At 53.9% G+C, this 13,642-nt stretch overlaps 1 protein-coding gene and 1 long non-coding RNA gene across 2 annotated transcripts; one reads left to right on the forward strand and one right to left on the reverse strand.

Annotated features, from left to right (window-relative positions):
* Positions 1-4,262: 4,262 nt before the first annotated feature.
* Positions 4,263-7,536, reverse strand: LOC120372641. Its single transcript, XR_005585083.1, has 3 exons — positions 7,419-7,536; positions 5,278-5,477; positions 4,263-4,424 (listed from the first exon to the last, which is right to left on the reverse strand). It is a non-coding gene; the product is annotated as an uncharacterized LOC120372641 (long non-coding RNA).
* Positions 7,537-7,582: 46 nt separating this feature from the next.
* Positions 7,583-12,168, forward strand: LOC120372639 (cytoskeleton-associated protein 5-like). Its single transcript, XM_039489915.1, has one exon. It carries the CDS (start codon positions 7,805-7,807, stop codon positions 12,026-12,028), a length of 4,224 nt encoding a protein of 1,407 aa, XP_039345849.1. The 5' UTR covers positions 7,583-7,804; the 3' UTR covers positions 12,029-12,168.
* The last annotated feature ends 1,474 nt before the right edge of the window (positions 12,169-13,642 follow it).

The raw sequence follows: 13,642 nt of genomic DNA on the forward strand, positions 1-13,642 counted from the left end.
CGGCCCTAGTTCCCCTAGACTAAAGTGGAGGGTGTGTGATTGACGGACGGAAAGGTTATGCACCAGCAATAAAAGGACTTGCACTTACTTTCCCATCCCAACACACTTCAGATTCTCTGAGAGCTTTTCACTCAGCCAGAATAATGCAATGCCCTTAACCAACGCTACAGAGAGAAAAAACATCTATGAATCACTTATTTCCCCATGACAAATGCTAAATGCCGTTTCCTAGAATAAGTTATTTAGAATAATTTATTTGGACAGAGATAGTGGCTTCCTTGGAGCGATTTTTAGACTCAAGATCAAGGGGCATTTTGTGCGTCAACCATTCATAGAACAGGATATTGACATGCAGGTTCCAAACGGGAGGGTTGTGCTTAGACCTAGCCGGCTCTTTCTTGTGCACACAGAACTCAGACCTGCCCATGCATTGTACCAAGGTCCCATAGGTCAGCTGGTGAACGAATGCACCCATGTATTGTTTTTCTTGGTCCTGCAGCTGATTCAGCTGACGACAGGGCCGCCCGGGGGCGGGGGGGGGCAAGAGGGGCAATTTGTCCCAGGCCCCGGCCCCGCAGGGGCCCCCACAAGAGTTTTTTGGGGCCCCTGGAGCAGGGTCCTTCACTTGCGGGGCCCGGGCCCCCGGAGCTTCCTCTGCTCCCGGTCTTCATCAGCGGGGGTCCTTTCCGCTCTGGAGCAGAAGGACCCCCCCCGCCGGCAAATTACTGCCGAAGCAGGACCTGCCGCCGAATTGCAGCCGAGTCTTCGGTGGTAATTCGGCGGCGGGGGGGGGCCCTTCCATTCCGGGACCCGCTGCTGAAGTGCCCCAGAGACCTGCGGTGGGTCTTGGAACAGAAGGGCCCCCCCGCCGCCGAAGTGCCCCAGAGACCTGTGGTGGGTCCTGGAACGGAAGGGCCCCCCGCCGCCGAAGACCCCAGGCCCCCGGAATCCTCTGGGCGGCCCTGGCTGACGAAACACATTTGACTAGGGTCCCTTATGAAATGAGGGACTCAAAGAGAACAAAGGCACAGACACACGGGTAGATTCGATTGTGATTTGGGGCCACTGCATCCACTGGGTCCCCAGGGCAGCTGGGGACCGACTTGGTCCTCACTGCAACCAGGGCCGGCTCCAGCTTTTTTGCCGCCCCAAGCGGTGAAGAGGGGAAAAAAGGAAGAAGAAGCCGCGATCGGCAGCACTTCGGCGGCTGCTCTACCGCGCCGCTTCATTCTTCGGTGGCAATTCAGCAGCCGGTCCTTCCCTCTGAGAGGGACTGAGGGACCCGCCGCCGAAGACCTGGACGTGCCGCCCCCTTCCATTGGCCGCCCGAAGCACCTGCTTCTTGCGCTGGTGCCTGGAGGCGGCCCTGCCTGCAACTTACAGCTGCCTCAGCACTGTTGTGACCTGCACCAGGCTGCAAGAGCGTCTCAATGAATTTAGTGCTGAAGAAAGGTGCGGCGTTCACGGCCCTGGAACAGGAATCCTCTGTTTGATCTTGGAATGGGTACAGTCCGGGCGGCAGCCGTCTGAGTTCCCCCCAAAGCTGCCCTCCAACTGGGCTCCTTATCACTGTGGAGTGACCAAGCAGCCACAGGGAAGTTGAGTCTCCATGGCCCATTCCACCGCCGGGGTCTCTACTGAATTTGCCAATAAGACGACCAGTTCATGCCAACTGGGAGGGTGACTGTAGGAGCGTGGGTGGATGTCTGTGACCTCTCCTCCACACGCCCCTTTATCCAGGGCTCACCCTCTTGACTCACTGAACAGCCAGCCAAGATTACACCAGACAGGGTGCAAACCATGGTTTGTCTTCAGGTTCACAAAATGGGGGCCCCTTTCCCCATTTAGGCCCTGGGACTGTGGTCCACCCACCATGGAGAAGAAAATCCTGTTTCTCAACCTCAGCCAAGCCCTGCAGCTGGCAACATGATTCTGGGGTGCAGTCCATTCGATTCCAAGCCAGGCTTCCATCACCGATGGTGTGCCAACCCTCTCCCCTGCAGCTGCTTCAATCACGGCCTAGGTCATCTGCTTAGCCACAGGGACAAAGCAGAATGGAGAAGCATCCAGTTGCTTAATGACTACTCCAGAAGCCACCTGCTCCCTAAAGCCCCCGGTGCAGCCGCATCACTGAGCTAAAACCGTCATTCGGATCCAGCCGTGGTACTGGCACAGATGCCCGGGCAGGCTCTTGCTAGACCCCCAGTGAAATCTGACCATCATCCTTGGTGCTGAGTTTTACAAAATGTTGAGACTTTTCAGTGCTTTCAGTTGAAAAGAGCCTCACTCTCCCGAGGTTTTGGGGTCATAGCTTTACCTCTGGGTTTTCTGGGTTACTCTTCATGGTTTGTGATTCCCTCCTAGCAGCGCAAACATCATATTCCTTTCCCAGCTGCTCCAGTCCTTATCTATGTGATCTCCTCCCCACCCAGTGTCCTTAGGCAGGTTGACATTCCTGGATTCCAAGGCCAGAAGGGACCATTGTGATCCTCTAGTGTGACCTGCTGCAGAGCACAGGCCAGAGACCTGCCCCACACTAATCCCTAGAGCAGATCTTCTAGAACAGCGGGTCTCAAACTTCAACAAAAAGTACTTCAGGCCCCAGGAGGGGAGACCGAGGCCTGAGCCCGTTCAAGCCCCACTGCCCCGGGCCGGGGGCCTGCAACCTGAGCCCTGCTGTCCAGGGCTGAAGCCCTTGGGCTTTGGCTTCGGCCCTGGGCCGCAGCAAGTCTAAGCCAGCCCTGGCGACCCACTTTGGGGTCCTTCCAACCCACAGTTTGAGAACTGCTGGTCTAGAAAAACATTCATTCTTCATTTAAAAATTGTCAGTGACGGAGAATCCACCTTGACTCTTGGTAAATTTTTCCAAGGGTTAATTTACCCTCGCTGTCAAAAATGTGCCCCTTATTTCCAGTCTGAATTCATCTAGCTTCAGCTTTCAGCCCTCTGGTCGTGTGTTACCCTTCTCTGCCAGACTGGAGAGCCTATGCTCCCCATGTAGATACTTACAGATGTAATTCCTTAACCTTCTCTTTGTTAAGATAGAGAGATGGATCTCTTTGAGTCTATCACTACAAGGCAGGTTTTCTCATCTTTTAATCATTCTCGTGACTCTTCTCTGAACCCTCTGCAATTTATCAACCTCCTTTGTCAATTGGGAACAGCAGAACTGGACAAGGTATTCCTCAGCAGTTGCACGAGTGCCAAATACAAAGGTGAAATCACCTCTCTACTCCTAATCGAGATTCCCCAGTTTATGCATCCCAGGAGCATGCTAGCCTTTTTGGCCACAGCGTCACGCTGGGGGCTCATGTTCAGCTGATTATCCACCACAACCCCCACATCTTTAGCATCTTGTAAATTAACTGGGCCTCGTTTGTCTACTTCCTCCTTCGTGCATTAGTATCACTGAATGGAGCACACGCCCGAGAATGAGGCATTTGCTTTTACGGGACCTGAAGACCTAGCAGAAAGAGCTCAAAAGCACAGAATTAGGAGATGTGCCCCCGCCTGTCTGTATTATGATAACACCTTTAGGCAATCAATCAGCTCAGGGCTCCGGTGTGCTAGGCACTGCATGGCGAGACAGTCCCTGCCCCAAGACAAAGGGTTGGAGACAGGGACGATTCTCATACTCATTGCACAGAAAGGAGCTGAGACACAGATAACTTGCCTACGGTTACCCAGTCGGCTGGTGTGGGGGAGCTGGCATGGTGGGGTGAGGATGTGGAGGTGGCTGCAGAGGCCAAAGGTCACTTTCCAGTTTGGGAGGCGGGGCTCTGGACTGCAGCACTCAGGCTGCAGTGAGCAGCGTGGTCTGGCTGCGGTACTGCTAGAGAGCTGGGTCAGGTTTGATGAAAATCAACGTGATTGGTACCTAAATGCCTCATTGAGAAGAACAGCACAGAGTCTCCTGCAGAGCTAGGAACTCCGCCTGGGTGTCCTTACTTCCAGATCACAGACTTAAGCATGGGACCATCCTTCCTCTCCTGACTGCAGCTGCCCCTGGGGAGGAGCGCAAAGGGAGAGAGGGTGAAAAGAATCTTCCCCTTTCTATGCCCAGGTGCTGATCCCTGAAGGCAAGGCCCAGGGGCATTTAGAACCACCGGCTGCACTGGACTCCTGGACACACTTGTGTGTAAGGAGGGGTGGGTTGTGATAAGGGTTTGCCGTCTATCCCACATCCCCTTCCGTACCAGCCAGTGCAGCCGAGCCAGCAGAGGGGTGAGGAGCATACACTGCAGCCCGTTCAAAACCCCAACTCAGATGCCAACAGAAGAAGATTGTTTAAACCAACCAAGATTTAGCCCCAGAGCGAGCACAACATGGCCTTTCCTCCCCACGGAGTCGGATGTTTCTGCTCAGGCGAGCTGTAGCTGTAAGACAGGGCTCTGAAGGGACTTCGTCACGTCTGGGATGGAAAACTGAAGAAACACATGGAAAGAGGACAAGATGTGTGTGTGCATGTGTGTGTGTGTGTGCATGTGTGTGTGTGTGTGTGTGCGTGTGTGTATTTGTTTTTCCTGGCACCGGGAAAGGGAACAGACCGTTTAGACTGTGTAACTTTCGTGGGCCAGGGACTGTCTCTCACTATGTTTTAGCGCAGTGGGGCCCTGACCACGGCCTGAGCCTTTAGCGCTGCTGTTACCCAAGTATTATTCCCGACCATTTCAGACCTCAAGCAATAGTTCAGATTGGGAGCGACCAACAGGAGTTCGCCTGTGATAGTTCAGTGGCCCCCTTCAGGGAAGGCGGGTCCTCAAGCTGAGGGCTCACATGGCAAAGGCGCGATTCTAAGAACAGAGGCCAAGGATTAAATGAGCCACTGAGACTTCCTCGGGGGCAGGAGGGGGCTGTTTTGGGGATGGGACAGAGGGGGGAATTTGTGCTGCTGATGCCCATGCTGTATCTATTGGGTGGCTGCACAGAGGAGGCCAGGGCAGGTGGCCTGTGTGCTAGATTCACTAATGAGATAGATATGGGGCACAGGTGCTGGTTACGATCCAGCCGTTTTGGGTTAGCAGCAGGAGTACTTTGGGCCAGGTCATGAAGTCTTGTTTGCTTCGTTAATACCCCGGGTAAGGGCAAAGGTGACTAGCTGAGTAAATGCTTAGTAAAAACTGAGTACGGGTTTCAAATTCTGGTTGGGTGCATATCTCCAGCACCCGCCTGCCAAAGGGCCTCTTTGGGGCTTCACAACAAATACAGGCCTGGCTTCACTGCAGTCATCATCGTTATGTCAGCTTTGGCACAAGGGAGATGAAAGTCAGGACCCACCAACCACACAGAATTAAATGCAGAGTCTACGAGCTCCCCCCGGGTGACGAGCAGACAATTAAATCCCCTCCAGGACAAAAGATAAAAGCGAAGGTGCTGCTCTGTCATAAAACCGGGCTTGGAACCGGATTTCCAGGAGGATTGTTCCTTGGTCCATCTCAGACCCAAGGCGAACAGGCATTCTTCCTAAGCCTGGGGTCCTGTGGAGGCAACATTTTGAAGATGGGATTTTCAGATGAATAGAGGTAAGTGCAAAGTATCGTTCCTCTAGAGCAATAGAGGACTGCTCAGTAATGGTTGGTAATTGGTAATGATCGCTTTCCCTTCTTTCTCCAGTTTAAACTCAGATGGTTTTTGTCCATCTGCTGCTGCTTTTGAAGTGACCATCCCCATCTCCCTCCCTGAGGCCTATCTGTTTTCTTTAGGCCAGGGACAAGCAGTGATGCTCGATTACCCTTTCTGATTCCTTTCCGTTCTGCGTTCTCTACCCACTGCCACTTTCCCTCCATGGCAACGTACATAAACAATCCTGTTCAGGCACAGGAGGGTTTGCACCTCACTTTGACATTGCACCACTAATATTGCTTTAGTTGCAATTGCATAATCATAGGAACATAGTGAAGGGTGGCATTAGCCCTCCCCACCCCCACTCCGTTTGTACCTGATCCTAATGGGTGATCCCTGACAAAGCCCTGGCTGGGATGATTTAGTTGGGGATTGGTCCTGCTTTGAGCAGGGGGTGGGACTAGATGACCTCCTGAGGTCCCTTCCAACCCTGATCTTCTATGATTCTATGATCCCAGCTTAGTTCTAAAGGGGAAGGTGACAATCCCACAAGGTCCCTGTAAAAACCTATGCCTCGGAGAGAAATTCCTTCCCAACCCCAAAGAGGCAGCATTGTCTAGCAGACTAAGCACGGAACAGAGAGCCAGGAACTCCTGCATTTTACTCCTGCTTCTGCGCCTGATTCACTATGAGCATTACAAAGTTAGGTCGATGTAAGCCATCTTGCATCAACCTAGTTGTGTCTATGTCTACACTCAAATCTGTCTCCCCCAGTGTAAGCTCTCCATGATGCCGACATAGTAATGCCACCTCCCCGAGCGGCACTGAGCCATGGTCCATGTACTGAGGTCAATTCAGCATGGATGTAAACAATGAGTTGCTATGTCGACCTAACAATTCTCCAGCAGCTATCCCACAATGCCCCTCACTGACTGCTCTGGTCATAATTGTGAACTCCACTGCTTAGGGATCATGGAGACCGGAAACCCCGCTCTCCCACCCAGCCACACCTTTAAAACCCCATGAATTTTTGAAATACCTTTTCCTAATTGTTCATCTTGGCAAGCACCTAGCAGCTCTCCATTGCTGTGTGCAACTTCCCTCGATTAGCTTGAGAAAGTCACTCAAGGGCTGATCGGTCTCTCTCTCTCTCTGATCTGACCGACTTTGACTGTCTACGTCTTATAGAATCATAGAACTGTCGGGCTGGAAGGGACCTCAAGAAGTCATCCAGTCCATCCCCTTTTTCACTTAGGCAGGACCAACTAAGCCCCCTCGACCATCCCTGACAGGTGTTTGTCTAACTTGTTCATAAAAACCTCCAGTGATGGCATAGCTGGGTTGTTGAGGTGGTGTCTCCTTGTGGTTTGTCTGGGCACAACTCACCCCACTGCGGGTGCATCATCCCTCACAGATTTGGGGTTTTGCCATAGCTGGAAAGCTATGGGGCCCCCTAAAATCTTACCCGTTCTAGGGGGATCCGAGTCCAAAAAAACAACCCCGGAAACGGTGAACTTCAGAATCAGGTTGATCTGCAGGTGTGTCAGTAGGCCCTATGCTCATCTGCTCTGGGCTTGTCTCTGGGCAGCTAGTCTCTTTCTGTCAGTTTCCCTGGGCCTCCAAATGGTTTGCTCCGACAGCGCGCTGTCCTAGGATCTCCGGGAAAACCAGGCTTCCCTTGTCAAGGAAGTAGCATAGCTCTGCTTTTCTTCCTGGTCAGCCCTCTCTATGGGGATTCCATAGCCTCCCCAGCTCACCGGTTCCAGTACTTCATTACCCTAGAGTTAGAAAGCTTTTCCTAATTTCTAACCTAAATCTCCCTTGCTGTGAACTAAGCTGATTCTTCCTTATCTTACCTCAGTGGACATGAAGCATGGTTGATCACCATCCTCTTTAGAACAGTTTCTTACATATTTGAAGACTGTTACCATGTCCCCACCCTTGGCCTTCTCTTCTCAGGACTAAACATGGGTGGATGATGTCACAATGACCTGCAGTTGTCAGACCCAAGGCAGTGAGCTCATCAGCTTTCACAAGCAGGAGCAGCAGATGATCACCAGGAATCCGACGCTGCTGCTGGAACATCAGCAGCTCCTCCAGCGGCTGCAGAGGGGAAGGACATCAGAAAGACCCTCTGCAGCTCATTTGGAAGCTCTTGTCACCCAGCCTGGTCAGCCACCTGGGAACCAATGGTGCAGGAGGTTCTGGCGCCCAAAGTCAACAAAGGTCAGTGCCAAGCAACATGTTTGAACTTGAGCTCTCAGAAGAATCGTGTGAAGAAGTGGCGGCAGCTGTCCTTCCGGCCTCCTGCATCCAACAGCTGGCCAGCAGCAACTGGAAGGAGAGGTTTTCCGGCATGGAGGCATTTCAGAAGGCTGTGGAAGAAACAGAGAAGAACAAAATACCCTGCCAGGCCCTGGTGAGGCTGCTGGAGAAGGATCATGGCTGGGAGGAAACCAAACTCCCAGTGATGCAGAAAAAGCTTCACATCATCACCCTGATTGCCCAGAAGGGAAACTTTTCCAGAACGTCAGCTCAGGTCGTCTTGGCCGGCCTGGTGGGGAAGGTGGGCGATGTGATCTGCAGCAGCGACGCCAAAGGAGCCCTGACAGCGATCGCAGAGGCCTGTGCGCTGCCGTGGACAGCCAGCAAAGTCACGACATTGGCTTTCTCCCAGACTCAGCCCAGGACCCAGGCAGAAGCCCTGAACTGGCTGGCGAACGCCATTACAGAGTTTGGCTTCACTGGGATGGAGGTGAAGGCTTTGGTCAGTACCATAAAGGCTGCCCTTGTTGATGGTCACCCGGATGTACGGGCCTCAGCTTTCGTCCTGCTGGGGACCATTTCTCTGTACGTGGGCGCTCCTCTGAGAGCATTCTTCGAGGGTGAGATGCTGCCCCTTCTCTCACAGATTGATGTCGAGCTGGAGAAGATGAAAGGGCAGAGCCCACCTGCTCCCACCCGGGGCAGCTCCAAGCACTGTAGGGGGAGCGGGGATGAGGGGAAGGGAGAGGACCCCCAGGACCAGGGCACGACTGAGGCTGTGGATATCAGCGACAGGATCACCTCAGCGCTGGTGTCGAAGCTGCAGGACAAGAGCTGGAGGATCCGGAAGGAGGGCCTGGACGAGGTGACGGGTATCCTCAGCGACGCCAGCCTCATCCAGCCGAATGCGGGAGACCTCCCAGCTGCCCTGAGGGCTTGTCTCCAGGACCCCAACACAGTCCTGGTGCAGCAGACCCTGAGAATCCTCCAGCGACTGGCCACCGCCATGGGCCCGAGCATCAAGCAGCACGTGAGGGAGCTGGGCGTCCCCCTGGTCGCCATCTTCAGGGACAGCAAGAGCAACGTGCGAGCCTCAGCCCTCATGGCCGTGAACGCCTGGGCTGAGCAGATCGGCACAAAGGACTGGCTGGAGTGGGAGGACTCTTCCGAGGAGCTGGGAGAGGAAAACCCTTTCCAAAGGCGAGAGCTGCTGGGCTGGCTGGCTGAGAAGCTGCCTGCCCTCCGTTCTGCCCCCTCAGATCTGCTGCGGGCTGTACCTCACCTCTACGCCTGCCTGGGAGATTGCAATGGCGACGTGCGGAAGGCGGCCCAGGAAGCCCTGCCCTTCTTCTTGATGCACCTCGGATTCGAGGAGATGGCCGAAGCCACTCGCCAACTGACGCCGACTACCAAGGACCACGTAGTGTCCATGCTGGAGACAGCCAAAGCCAACCCTCCGGCCAAGCCCACTGTTCCTGCTAAGTTGCCTTCCAGGCTGCCAAGGGTCACAGCCATCCCGGCCTTCACCTCAGCCTCAGCCACATCCCACCTGGCATCAGCCTCTCCTTCCCCAGCCCCTGCTGGAGACTCAGTGTCCGGCAGCGCCCTGGAGCGGAAGCCTGGACCCAAAGAAGCCACATTAGGAGTGGCTGCCCTGAAAGTCAAAGGCTTGCCAGAGGCAGGGAAGGTGCAAATAAAAGCCAGCCTGAAGGATGGTGGCCACAAGCTGGGCCCTATTTTTATCACCGTCCCCAAAGGGAAAGAGCAAAGGGCAAAGGACGAGAGAGGGCGGAAGGTGCTGAGGTGGAACTTCGCCGCCCCTAGCAACAAGTACGCAGAGCAGCTGAAGGCTCAGATGCGCAGCTGTGTATCCAACTGGCTGCAGGAGGAGATGTTTCACTCCAGCTTCCAGCACCACATCAAAGCATTGGCCATCCTGGTCAAGCACTTGGAGAGGGAGAAGGACGGCCTCATCAGCTGCCTGGACCTGATCCTGAAGTGGGTCACCCTGCGGTTCTTTGACAACAACACCTGGGTTCTGACGAAGAGCCTGGAGTATCTCAAGCTGCTGTTCTCCTTGCTGAGCCGGGAGAGATACCAACTGACTGAGCACGAGGCAGCTTCTTTCCTCCCATACCTGGTCATGAAGATGGGGGAGACAAAAGAGGTTCTCCTCAGGGAGGTGCATGCTGTTTTGAAGAGGGTCTGCTTGGTCTATCCAGCCAGGAAGATGTTCAACTTCATCATGGAAGGAGCCAGGTCCAAGAACGCCAAGCAGCAGGCAGGATGCCTCGCTGAGCTGGGATATTTAGTCAAAGCCTACGGCATGGAAGTGTGCCAGCCGAACCCTGGCAAAGCCTTCAAGGTGATATCTGCCTTCATCGGAGACCAAAACAATGCCATCTGCAGTGCTGCCTTGAACATCATAGTGACCGCTCACCACGTGCATGGGGAAGGGGTGCTCAAGCTGATAGGGAATCTTTCAGAGAAACACATGAGGATGCTAGAAGAGAGTATGGAACAGGCAGCCAACAGGCCAGCTGCTTCTCCGGACAAACAGGCCACGGAGAGACCGCCTCATGCTCTGAGTGCAAGTGCTAATGACAGCATGGGAACAGCAGAGGGCACGCCCTCCAAACCCAGTCATGCCCACAGCACAGGAGCAGACATGGAGATGGGGCAGACAGATCCCCAGGCATTCCAGCTGGATGTAGAGGAGCCTGAGAATGTGCATGACTCTCTCCAGTGCAAGAGTCCCAAACTGGATGGCACCACTCAGCCAGGTGCAATCCCTGAACCCCAGTCCCATGCTGTCTCCCTGCACCCTAACGGCATGCACAGCAACGTCGCCTCCACCATCAACTTCATTATCCACCACGTGGCCAGCGGCGACGTTGACACCATCATCCAGGCTCTGGCGCAGATCGATGAGATCCTGAAGCAGGAGGACAAGGCAGAAGCCATGTCTGGCCATATCAACCAGTTCCTCATAGCCACCTTGCGGCAGCTCCGGTACATCCACAGGCTGCAGGTGGGGGAGGAGAAACTGGGGAAGGACCAAGTAATTCAGCTGTATGGCTGCATCATTCGCAACATGATGCTGCTGTTCCAGACGGAAAGCCTGGCCCGGGAGGCCTCCACTGGGGTGTTGAAGGACCTGCTCCACGGTCTCATCACCTTGATGCTGGATTCTCTGGTGGAGGACCTGGAAGAAGGGCAAGAGGTCATCCAGTCCATCAATCTCCTAATGAAAAAGGTGCTGGAGCAGTCTGACCAGACCAGAATCTTTAGCGCCTTGCTCGCCCTGCTGCAGGATAGCCTCACGGCTGCAGCCAGCCCGCCCAAGTTCCCCGAGCTGGTGGCCAAGTGTCTGTGGAGAATCACGCAGCTTCTCCCTCGAACAATCAGCACCGTCAACCTGGACCAGATCCTACTGGACATCCACCTCTTCATGAAGGCGCTCCCGCAAGGGAAACTGAAGCAGTGCACAAGCCAGTTCCCCCAGATAGCTCTGAAAACTCTACTGCACTCCCTGAGCAGGCTGACGGGGCCTGAGATTCTGGACCACCTCACCATGATAGAGAACAAGGGGGAGTCGGAGCTGGAGGCTCACCTCTGCCGGGCGAGGAGGCTCTCCACCATGCAGGCTGCCAACGAGACCGATACAGATTCCGGTCAGGGGGTCTGTCATGCAGCCGACAAGGCTGCAATGGGCAAAGTCAATGACATGTTAGCAGACATCTTTAAGAAGATTGGCTCCAAGGAGAATGCGAGGGAGGGTCTGGAGGAGCTGTACGAATACAAGAAGAAATGCCCTGATGCGGACTTGGAGCCTTTCCTGGAAAACTTCTCCCTCCTCTTCCGCAGCTATGTAAAGCACGGCCTGGCAGTGATGGGCATGGAGCGAGAGGGCAAACAGCACCTTCTGTCCGGCACAGGGATGCCCCTTCAGACTCTGGCTCCCCCTCCTGCTAGGACAGCCTCCTTCCCAGGAGAGCATACAAATGGGGACGTGGTGGGGCCATCTCTCTGCCTAGACAGGCTGAAATTGATGAGGCGTCAATGTAGCGGCACAAAATCCTGCAGCCAGCTCCCCCGCCCCCGGCGACCTTCAAAGCCCAAAGACCCCCTGGCCCATGTCTCCCCAGACAAGCAGAGCAGCAAACTCCCCCGGTATGTGAAGATCCAGGAGCCAAAATAGTAACCCGGACCTGGCCTCCTGCTGAGTGTTTCTCCGCTGACTTCGGCACCAGCCAGCCCTTTTCTTCCTCTTCCCCATCAGCCACCACACATGCTGGGGACACACAATAAAAAGACAAATATAGAGCAGTTGCCAGTGAATGGCTCGTGGGCCGGGGGCAGCTTTCACTGACTCAACTAGACGTCTTCCTGGTTTAGAGTGGCCTCATTTAGGCCTTCAGTTAAGTGTGGCTTTAGGTGAGGAGGTAGGAAGGGGACAGTAAGCAGGAGAGCTGGGGGCACACAGCAGTAAGGAATGAGGGGGGAATGTTGTTCTCAGGGCACCAGGGTTTTTTCCCCCCACAACGTGAGCAGATTCTAACAGTTGCTCTGACTTGCCGATTTCTTGCTTAGTTTTTTTTTACTGTAAATGGCAGGAGCACAGAGGATAGCCATTACAATTGGGTACATGCCTAGAGAGACAGACCAACCTGTAACTGACAGGGCAACTTGGAAGGAACTTCCCCTATAGGCGAGGCTGTTCCATAACTGCGTTCTAGGGGGAGGTTCCAGATGGACCTCTGAAGCTGCTGGGAGTGGTTACAGATTTCTAGTCTCTTGAGAAGCTCTCAAGAAGGTTCCAGGCAAAATGGTGCCCTGATTTACACGGCCCTGCAGAATTTCATACCCACACACGTTTGCCATTGGGTTGTGCGGGCAGAGAGTCAGGGCTGGACTGGGCTTTGTGAGTCAGCCCGACCAGGGGCCCCGTTCAATCTACTCCTTGACCACGGATGTGCTGCCAGCTCAGGTGCCCTAATCGTGTCATCGCAAGTCGAGAGGGATGATACGGAGCAGCCAGCCAGAATAAAAATGGTCCCTGTTTTGGTAAAAAGGAAACAAACAACCCAAAGCATAACTGGAAATGTACCAGTGGGACCCTGCAAGCAAGCTGTGCTGATACCTCCACTTTACGGTCTGGCCAACAAGAGTCCTTCCCCCTACGTCCAAGCTTTACAACTATGGCCAGATTTAGGGGCAAGTGACCCAGGCGACCACCTGGGATGCCGGGCTTGGTGGGGTGCCGGGCCAGGGGTGCTGTTTTGTTTGTTAGTAACAAACGGGAAAATAGAACATTTGAAGTAACATGTTTCAGGTATTCCATATATGGATTCATTTTCGCTAACCTGCTAGAATGTTCAGGACCTTTATAGAATCTCATGGAACCTTCCATGGAACTACATTTTCCTTGGACCTCCTAGATGTTGTCAGCCAGGCCCTTGTGGGTATATAAGGGTCAGGGTGTCACCAGTCAGTCGGTGAGATATAAATACAGATTTACAGATCCTAGCATGCAAATTTATTGCCTTAGATGGCAGGGACAAATCATGCATGCAAATTGTACGTCAAAGCTGTGAAATGGGCTACAAATGCATAAAAAATATGGTATTCAAAAGTTTTACAAAGAGGGGGCGGAGGGGGTGCTGAAGACGCTCCTCGCCTGGGGTGCCATTTGGTCTAGGACCAACCCTTCTTACAACACAGGATGAGATGGGCCACTGCTCTGGTTCAGTGTGACTATCATCCTGGAGATCTCATGCAGGTGGGAGGTGCCCACCTGATAAACTTGTAGACC

The sequence above is a fragment of the Mauremys reevesii genome, linkage group 9 (genome assembly GCF_016161935.1).
Source record: "Mauremys reevesii isolate NIE-2019 linkage group 9, ASM1616193v1, whole genome shotgun sequence".
Lineage (NCBI taxonomy): Eukaryota > Metazoa > Chordata > Testudines > Geoemydidae > Mauremys > Mauremys reevesii.